At 44.5% G+C, this 10,000-nt stretch overlaps 1 protein-coding gene and 1 long non-coding RNA gene across 4 annotated transcripts in view; both read left to right on the top strand.

Annotated features, from left to right (window-relative positions):
- LOC147472240 (uncharacterized) overlaps window positions 1–7,009 on the top strand; it is a 13,903-nt gene extending 6,894 nt beyond the window's left edge. The window contains exon 2 of the long non-coding RNA XR_015191871.1: window positions 6,568–7,009. This is a non-coding gene — a long non-coding RNA (uncharacterized LOC147472240). The remainder of the gene's footprint in view (window positions 1–6,567) is intronic.
- The window catches only part of LOC122258319 (uncharacterized), a 76,166-nt gene continuing 72,966 nt past the window's right edge, over window positions 6,801–10,000 (top strand). The window contains exons 1-2 of one of the 3 annotated variants that reach the window (XM_086546947.1): window positions 6,801–7,397; window positions 9,155–9,208. In XM_086546947.1, coding sequence (XP_086403073.1) covers window positions 7,344–7,397; window positions 9,155–9,208 — 108 coding nt within the window. In that variant the 5' untranslated portion in view covers window positions 6,801–7,343. The remainder of the gene's footprint in view (window positions 7,398–9,154; window positions 9,209–10,000) is intronic. The other 2 variants (XM_086546952.1, XM_086546979.1) reach the window with 2 other exon arrangements.

The following is a 10,000-nucleotide window of genomic DNA, read 5'->3' as shown; positions in this document are numbered from 1 at the left end:
TTAAAGGATGAGATGCAGCGATTGAGAGTCTTCGTTGCATGCACAGGCGGAGGAAGCGACGGATGCGCACTCATGTGATTTGCTTTCCGTTAAGCGGGGAGCTATTCGTTCTCGTTAGCCTTCCCCCCAAAAAAAATCTTTCTTTCTCTCTTTTTTTTTTTCTCTCTCTCTCTTTCTCTCTCTCTCTCTCGCTCTCTCTCGCTCTCTCTCTCGTTTTCTCTCTCGCTCTCTCTCATACACACACACACACACACACACACACACACACACACACACACGCACACACACACACACACACACACACACACACACTCCCTCCCTCCATCCCTCTCACCCTCCATCTCTCTTCTTCTTTCCCTCCAACCCTCCATCTCTCTCCCCTCCCCCCTCCCCTTTCCCTTCCTCTAGACATCTCCCCTCGTCCTCCCTTCTCCCTCCCCCCTCCCCCCTCCCCTTTCCCTTCCTCTAGACATCTCCCCTCGTCCTCCCTCCTCCCTTCTCCCTCCCCCCCTCCCCCCTCCCCTTTCCCTTCCTCTAGACATCTCCCTTCGTCCTCCCTCCTCCCCCCCTCCCCTTATGCCCCATCTCTCTCCCCTCCCCCCTTTCCCTTACTCCAGACATCTCCCCTCGTCCTCCCTCCCCTCCCCCCCCCTCCCCATACAAGTCTTAAACGTCACTTTTCGGAGGCTCGATCTTGCGCGTCAGCTGAGACGTCGGGGGGGGGGGGGGGTAATAGGTGGTTTTGGTGCCAAGGTTACCGCAACACTTCGAGGGGGAAGGGAGGGAGGGGGAGAGGGAGGGAGATAAGGAGGAAGGACTGGGGGAGGTTGGGGTTGGGGAGGAGGAGGAGGAGGGAAAGAAGGAGGAAGGGAGGTAGAGATGGAGGGTAGGATTGGGGAGGGAGGAAGGGAGGGAGGGTGGAAGTAAGTAAGTAGGTAGGTTGGTTGGTTGGTTGGTAGGTAGGTAGGTTGGTTGGTTGGTAGGTAGGTAGGGAAGAGAGGGAGTAGGGAGGTAGCGAGGTAAGGAGAGGAAAAGAAGGTAGGAATGATTAGAGTCTCCTTCTTTCTTCCTTCTCACTTCCCTCACCCCTTTCTCTCTGTCCCTCTCCCTCTCTCAGTTCATCACCCTCTTCCACGTTCTTTCCTCTTTCTCCTTTTCCATGTCCATCTTCCCTCTCCTATTTCACCTTTTCACGTCCCTCTCCCCCGTTCTCTCTTTCCACCCTCCGCTCTCCACTTTTCTCTCTTCTTTCCTTCTCCCCTTTCTTCTTTTCCATCTCCCTCGCCTCCTTTTCGCTTTCTCCCTTTCCACGCTCCCCTCTCCATTCCCCCCTTTTCATATCCCTCTCCCCTTTTTCCTTTTTCATTTTCCTTTCTATTCCCCATCCTTTCCCTCCCTTTCTCCCTTTCCCTCTCTCCCTACCTCCCTTTCCACGTCCCTCTTCCTTTCTCTACCTTTCTAAGTCCCTCTCCCCTTTTCCTCTTCATTTTCTCCCTTTCTCCCTCTCCAAGTCCCTCCTACTCTCTCTCTCTCTTTCCTTATCTCCCTCCCTCCCTGTCTACGTACCCTTATTATTGTTTTGTTTTTTTTTGTCCCTCTCCCCTTTTCCCTTCCATTTTCCATCTTTCTCCCCCCCCCCCCCCCACGTACCTCTCTCCAATCTCTCTTCCCGGTTTCCATCCATATCTTCCCTTTATTCCTCTCCACGTCCCTCCTCCTCTCTCCCTTCCCCTATTTTCCCTCCCTCCGGTCGTTAGCCTTCCTCCCTTTACTCTTCCTCCCGTGACAACTGTTCGACACACTCGTTAGGGCGCAGCAGCTGCCAAGTAAAATAACCTGGTTTAGGGCAGGTCATTTGAGGGAAAGGGCGGATCCCTTGCCCTAATGGTGTGTTTTAGAGACTGCAGTTTTGTTTTATTTTATTTTATTTTTATTTATTTATTTATTTTATTTATTTTTTTTATTTTTTTTTTTTTTGTTATGCCTTTTCTCTTTTTGTATATCTGTCTCTCTATCTCTCACTCACTCACACTTTCTCTCTCTCTCTCTCTCTCTCTCTCTCTCTCTCTCTATCTATCTATCTATCTATCTATCTATCTACCTATATCTATATTAATATCTATATATCTATATCTGTCTATCTATATATTTATCTATCTATCTATCGATCGATCGATCGATCTATCCATCCATCCATCCATCCATCCATCTATCTATCTATTTATCTATCTATCTATCTACATCATAAAGTATCATAACATAACTCCATGACCAAATAGAAATGCAAGAATAGCAGACCTCATGACGGTGCTATCAAACAAAACATCACCAGCATCCGAGTTGAAGACCAAGACCACTTTCCGCACAGGACCCATAATGACTACACAAATACTGCACAACGAAAATATTACCTAAAGCTTATGTTTCCCCCGCGTGTCTCCGTCAGCTCTCAAGATTTGGAGGGAAGATAGCGATTCTCAAGGCTAGAAATAACTATTTTGTTAGGGTTGAGAATCCTGCGAGATCCCCCCCTCCCTCTTTGTTAACGTTTGTCAGGGGAGAGAGGGAGAGAGAGAGGGAGAGGGAGAGAGAGAGAGAGAGAGAGAGAGAGAGAGAGAGAGAGAGAGAGAGAGAGAGAGAGAGAGAGAGAGAGAGAGAGAGAGAGAGAGAGAGAGAGGGAGAGAGAGATGAGAGAGAGAGAGGGCAGAGAGAGAAAAAAAAAGAGAGAAAGAGAGAAAAGAAGAAAGAAAATAGGAGAGAGGAAAAAAAAGAGAAAAGAAGGGTGAGAGAGAGAGAGAGAGAGAGAGAGAGAGAGAGAGAGAGAGAGAGAGAGAGAGAGAGAGAGAGAGAGAGAGAGAGAGAGATGTAGAGGTAAAAGTAGAGGGAGATGAGAGAGAGAGAGAGAGGGCAGAGAGAGAGAGAGAAAGAGAGAAAAGAAGAGAGAAAATAGGAGAGAGATAAAAAAGAGAAAAGACGGGTGAGAAAGAGAGAGAGAGAGAGATGGAGGGTGAGCGACGCTGAAGGACGGAGGAGGGGGGTTGTTGTCTGAGTCTTTGTTTTGAGGTTATTTCTGCTTGGGTTTTTATTTAAGGGGTGGGTGGGGGGGCTCTTTAAAGCTGTTCACTTTTTTACTAATTAATTTTATCTCTCTTCTGGCCTTTGAGGGACGGCTGGTTTTCTTTTTTCTTTTTTTCTTAAAATCTTGTTTCTCTTTTTTTTTCTCTCTCTCTGTCTGTCTTTAGCCATTGCTCTCTCTCTCTCTCTCTCTCTCTCTCTCTCTCTCTCTCTCTCTCTCTCTCTCTCTCTCTCTCTCTCTCTCTCTCCGTTACCTTCTCTTGAATTTCAAAAGAAGTTCATGAAATAACAAGTGAAATATTAGATGCAAAGAAAAACGCTCCAGATATTCCTCTTCATATTTCCCATTCAAGATCCAGTGACAACTCTTGTAATTGAAGGATACCGAAGGAGGCATTGCCAAGATTAAGGCATTAAGAGCAAAGGCTGAAAAATGACGATGATGTAACCTGGCGGCAGAGCGTCGAACCACGTGCTCAGCCTTTAGTAGCGAGTTCAACCAACAGATGGCACTGAGGCATCTGAAATTAACGCGTGAAATGTGTCGGCGTGAGATGCTTCTCTTTCTTTCTTTCTTTTTTGGGGGACTGTTTACTTTTTCTTCTGTTTGCCTTGTCTATTTACTTTATTTCTGTCTTTTCTCTCTCCTTTTCTGTATGTTTGCAACTGTTTCTCTTTAGCGAATAAATAGATCAATAAATATGTCTTTTCCTCTCTCGAAATGCGTCGTAAATAGCTAGCACATTACAGAGCTATGTGTAAAGTAGAGGCTTTAGGTTGGTATCTAAATGGACTCCTTTCGTAGAGGTTTTTAATCGCGTTATCTTTCTTGGTGAAAGGGAAACCTCCACGTAAGTCTCTCAATAACTCCGCATTCCTTTACCTTCTTGTGTCATGACTTACATCTTGTTTTCACAGACGAACCCATAAGTACACAGAATACCTCATGACGCACAGACTAACCTATACACACTGAAGACATGTTTAATAATAGTATGATGTGTAGGTAAACCCATGATGTAAACTCGCGGCGCATTGCGAGGCGTCTAGACAAGTTGCGCGACTCACAGATGTTATCCCGAACTCACATCTGCCCAGGTGAGTAACGACCTCAACCGGAAATGCGTTAAAGGCGACACTGGTGTGTGTGTGTGTGTGTGTGTGTGTGTGTGTGTGTGTGTGTGTGTGTGTGTGTGTGTGTGTGTGTGTGTGTGTGTGTGTGTGTGTGTGTGTGTGTGTGTGTGTGTGTGTGTGTGTGTGTGTGTGTGTGTGCGTGCGTGCGGCATTCTGTGAGAGTGCGTGTAGAGTGGAGATGGGGAGTGGGGGGGCCACCAACCTGTGCCAAAGCAGGGGCGTGTCATATCTCATGTTTGCTTCTCATGGCATTCGTCCTAGCATTTCTGCCCCAGGTTAGCATACGGGTTGCTTCTCATTTCCCTGAACTCTGATCCGTGGCCACATATGTATGCCTTCTCTATATTACGGCGACACGATCCTTTTATGATGTTTTCACCACAATCACCAACAACGGTGTTCGATCATTTAGATGTGTTATCAAGGTCGATGAGGAGAGTCGCTGTTATTGATCTCCCCCTCTCGCCCCCTCCCTACCGCCCCCCCCCTCCCCCCTCCATTCCTCTCGCCCTCTCATTCCTCCCCCCCTCTCTCTCCCCCCCCCCCCCCCCCCCCCCCCCCCCCCCTTCCTCCCTCCCTCCCCCCTCCTCCTCGAGTCGCTAGAGTCGCCTCCCCCCCTCGAAGTCGAAGCGCCCCTCGACTGTGCCACTTGGGAACTGCTTGAGTATAGCCTTTGAACCTATAGCACACAAACCTCCCAAGTGGTGGCTGTGTTGTGGCTGTGTTGTGGCGTTCTCGTGTCCTAGCTGGTGTGGGGCGCTGGTGTGGCCCGAGGTGTCTCTTGCGTCGCGGGATCCCATAGACTCAGGAACACACCCGTCAGAGGCCTAGGGTGAGGAGTGAGGGAGGAGAGCAGTGCCGTGTGTTGGTATGCCTGGGACAGCGGGAGAGGGATGGAAACAGAGAGAGAACGAGAGAGAAAGTGAGTGAGAGAGAGATAGAGAGAGAGAGAGAGATAGAGAAAGAAAGTGAGAGAGAACGAGATATAGAGAAAGAAAGTGAGTGAGTGTGAGTGAGTGTCTGTGTGAGAGAGAGAGAGAGAAAGCGAGACAGAGAGACAGAGCAAGCGTGAGGATGAGAGCGGCGGCGGCGGCGGTGGTGGCGTTGTGATACGTATTTAGGGCCGATGGTGAAGCAACAACACCGGGGTCGCTTTGGTGAGAAATCTGGTCTTGAGACTTTGCTCTGAGACACGACTGGGCAAGAGGAGGGATGTGTGTATGTGTGTATGATGATTAGGTGTGTAAGTGTGGGTTGTGTAGATAGATAGATAGATGGATGGATGGATAGGTGTTTTTTGTGTGTGTAGGTATATGTCTTCATGTTTATGTATATGTGTTTGCGCGTGTATCCTGCATAGCTTTGTTTGTGTGTGTGACCTTAGAATAAACCGCAGCCTCAATGCTGTGATATTTTGGTGCGACTGATGTTTTGTCTAAGTGCCTGGAGTTCTTCATGATTTTGATTGGAAGATACAGAAAGTCAGGTACTGTGATTATGTTGATAGATGTTTATTTGACTAACATACACACACGCACGCACATACACATATCCATAGCCAGAAGCATATCATCATGACACAACACACGCACGCATAACGTAACGAGACGCAACACAAATACACAAACGCACACTCACACAAATAAACACGAACGTGCGCACATGCACTTAGACCTACAGATAGCAGCATACAGTATTATATTCATAATCAAGACATCACTATAACCTTTCGTCCTCCTCCGCCTCCTAATCATCTGTATGTTGCTCCTCCTCTTTTTCTTCCCTCTCTCCTTCTTCTTCCTCCCCCTTCTCCTCCTCCTCTTCGTCCTGCTCTTCCACTTCTCATTCATCTTTCTCCGTCAACTCTCATTAATTCTCTTGCTCCACCACCACTTCCACCAGCTTTTCCACCAACCACCCCCACCTCTTACTCCTACTCATCATCCACCTCCTACTTCTTCTTCTCCCCCTCCTCCTCTCAATCCTCTTCCTCCTTCTCCCCCTCCCACCCTTCCTCTTCTCAATCCTCCTCTCATTCCTCCTCCTCCTCTTCTCAATCCTCATCCCCCTCCTCCTCTCAATCCTCTTCCTCCTCCTCCTCCTCCTCCTCTTCCTCTTCTCAATCCTCCTCCTCTCAATCCTTCTCCTCCTCCTCCTCCTCTCCTCCTCCTCCTCCTCTCAATCCTCATCCCCCTCCTCCTTCTCCTCCTCCTCCTCCTCCTCTTCCTCCTCTCAGCCCTCCTCCTCCTCTTCCTCCTCTCAACCCTCATCCCCCTCCTCCTTCTCCTCCTCCTCTTCCCCCTCCTCTCAATCCTCCTCCTCCTCCTCCTCTTCTCAACCCTCCTCTTCCTCCCGCAGGTGCCGGGTGCTGGAAGAGGAGAACGCCTCCCTCCGCGCGCTTGCTTGCCTTCGAACCCCAACGACGCTCGTGAGAGAGAGCAACGAAACCGACTTGTTCCTCCTTGTAGCAGAAGCAGAAGAGGGAAGTAGAAGTAGGAGCGGAAGAAAGGAAGAAGAGGTAGAAGAGGGGAATTGACGTTGAAGCAGAAGAGGAAGAAGAGGGAATAGACGTTGAAGAAGAAGTAGGAGAAGTAGAGGAAGAAGAGGGAATAGACGTTGAAGCAGAAGAGGATGAAGAAGTAGGAGAAGTAGAGGAAGAAGAGGGAATAGACGTTAAAGCGGAAGACGAAGAAGCAGGAGAAGTAAGTAGGAGCGGAAGCAGATGACGAAGTTGAAGCAAGGATAATACGAAGTAAAGAGGAAGAAGTTCTCTGGAGTGATTTTTTTTTCTCTCTAAAAAGAGATAACGGAAGCTAGGAAGAAGAAGAGAGAGAGAAAGAAAGAGTGATGTTACCTCGTGGTTTGTTATTGTGAAGTGTGAAGTTCTCTCTGCCAGAGGAGGAACGATTGTTATTATTTATTTAATTTAGTTTAGTAAGAAAGAAAAAGATAAAACGTCTTTCAAAGCAATTGTTTGCTTACTATTCATCACATGGTGTCAGGAAGTATCTGTGATATATCGACCTATACAAAATAGTAGCAATAATAATAATAAAATAAAAGTGGAGAAAACGGGAAGTGAAGAAAACGATAGAAATATCAACACCGAGAGGAGGAACTTCGATAAAACAAAAATGGAGAATAAAAAAGGAGACAGAGGAGTCCGGAAGGAGAGAAGCTTTGTACAGGTAAGCCATCTTTTGTTTCCGTTCATTATCATTTATCTCTCTCTCTCTCTCTCTCTCTCTCTCTCTCTCTCTCTCTCTCTCTCTCTCTCTCTCTCTCTCTCTCTCTCTCTCTCTCTCTCTCTCTCTCTCTCTCTCCCTCTCTATCTATCTATCTATCCACCTCCCCCCCCCTCTCTCTCTCTCTCTCTCTCTCTCTCTCTCTCTCTCTCTCTCTCTCTCTCTCTCTCTCTCTCTCTCTCTCTTCTCTCTCTTTCTCTCTCTTTCTCTCTTCTCTCTCTCTCCTCTCTAATCCTATCTATCTATCACTCCCCTCAATTCTCTCTCTCTATCTCTGTTTTTGTCTCTTCCTTTCTCTCTCTCTCTCTCTCTCTCTCTCTCTCTCTCTCTCTCTCTCTCTCTCTCTCTCTCTCTCTCTCTCTCTCTTTCTCTCTCTCCCTCTCTATCTATCTATCTGTCGACCCACTTATCTCTCTCCACTAACAGGAAACGAATAGCCACCTGGACCATCTGTCAATGTGGTGATTTTGGAATGACGAAAAAGGTTGAATAAAGATTACAAATTCGTGTTCTCTCATCCATACCTCATTGTACTTCACTGTATAAATGCATGAATGATGAGGTTCCCCATGAGGGGCATGTTGTTCCTCCATGCTCGTTTTGTTGTTTGTTTTTTATAGGTATAACTTCATCGTCTTTATTCTGTAAGGTTTGGTTAAGATAATTCATTGGCAGTGAGAGTAGGGGAGGTAGGGCGGGTGAGTGAGAAAGAGAGATAGATAGATACATAGATAGATAGAGATAGATTGATTGAGAGAGAGAGAGTGTGAGAGAGAGAGAGAGAGAGAGAGAGAGAATGAGAAGATGATGGATAGAGACAGAGAGCTAAACAGTGAGTATAGGAATTAATAGAAAGAGAGAAAATGTGTGTGTGTGTGTGTGCGCACGCGCGTATTCATGCTTATGCGTATGTATATCTTAAAGAAAGTGGAATATCATAGTTTGCCTGAAAAGGCACCGTTTTCTTCAAGACGAGGTATAAGAAAACAGGAACAACTTTCACATATTGAAAATTAAGTGACATTATTTTGGGGGAATTATTTATTTTCTAGTTATTGTTCTTCTTGGAGAATAAACCATGCACAATTCTTCATGACTTTTCAAATGTATTTCTCAATAATAAATTTTACGATAAAGTAATTTATAACATGTGATTTGTGAATAGCTTTAATATGTAGTTACGTGAAGCTGTTATCCTTCGAATAATTCTATTACACTGTTGCTATTACCACTACTACTACTATTACTACTACTGCTATTACTGCCGCTACTACTTCTGCTATTACTACTATTACTACTTATACTATCATCACTTTATTGCCATTATTATGATATGGCCATAATCATGTTTATTAATGTTTTATTGCTTATTTATCACCGTCAAAGTTATTTAGATGTTTATACTTTTTAAATGGCCTTTTTCGCTAGAATTTTACCACTATGTCTTAGTTTATATTTTTGTGTTTTATAATTAGCTCCATTATTTAGTACAAAGTGCCCTATTTTTTTACCTTAATTCCACAGTACCTATTTTATTTCTGTTTGTTTGTTTTATTAATTGAATTCTCCTTTTCGTCTTCCCCTTACCTCCCTCCCTCCCCTCCTCCCTCCCACCCTCTTCCGTGTGCCCGCCCCTTGACCCGGCTTGACCTGGCTTGACCTGGGCTTTGTCCGTGTTTAACCTGTGTTGTGTGGAGAAGGACCGAGGTTTTCCTGAGCGACCTGTCTTCTGGAGGAGCGCGTCGTTCTGTAGGGTAATGTCTTGACCTTTTCTTGTTATTATCTGTTTGACCTTATTTGTTTGTGTGTTGTGACCTACGTGTTGATTTCATTGTTTGTTATGTTATTGTTATTATCATTGTTATTATTGTTGTTGCTCTTATGATCATTATTATTATTACTATCGTGATTTGTCATTATCATCATCACCATCATTACCATCATTTGTTTTGTTATCTTGCCCCTGTGTTTATTTTTCTTGTTTATCTTCTCAGCTTCATTTCATATGATGATTTTTTTGTTTTTGTTTTTACATATACCTATTTCTTTGTTTATGTTTTTATTTCCTGCAATTCCCTTTCCTTGCTATATGTTTTTTTCTGCTTTGATTGATTGATTAATTTTCATCTCACTGCACATTCTTTGTCTGTCCATTGTGTGTGTGTCTTTATCATTTGTGATAATTATTGTATATGTTTTTTGTTTGTTACAGCTGTCCCATTCGTCAGTATTGTCATTGTTGTTCTTGGTAGAGTCTATGTAAAAAAAAAGATCAGTTTATATTTTTAAGTCTTTTTTTCGTCTATTTTTTACATGACTTTATTATTCTAACTCACCTTGGTTTTATTAATTTGATATTTTATTATAACTGTTTTTGCTATATTCTTTTATCTCTTAATAAACTTTTCAAAAAATATTTCATATTTTGCTTAATTTTCTTGTTTATTTATTAGCTTCTTTCATTTTGTTTGATCACTTGCTTTTCCTATTTCGTATTTAGTTGTTTTATCTGTTTCGTTATTAAATATGTCATTTATCTATTTATT

Source organism: Penaeus japonicus, unplaced genomic scaffold (assembly GCF_977035675.1).
Source record: "Penaeus japonicus unplaced genomic scaffold, GWHDUDI00000001_assembly GWHDUDI00000002, whole genome shotgun sequence".
Lineage (NCBI taxonomy): Eukaryota > Metazoa > Arthropoda > Malacostraca > Decapoda > Penaeidae > Penaeus > Penaeus japonicus.
The sequence above is the reverse complement of the archived record's forward strand: the minus strand, read 5'-3'. Positions and strand labels throughout refer to the sequence as shown.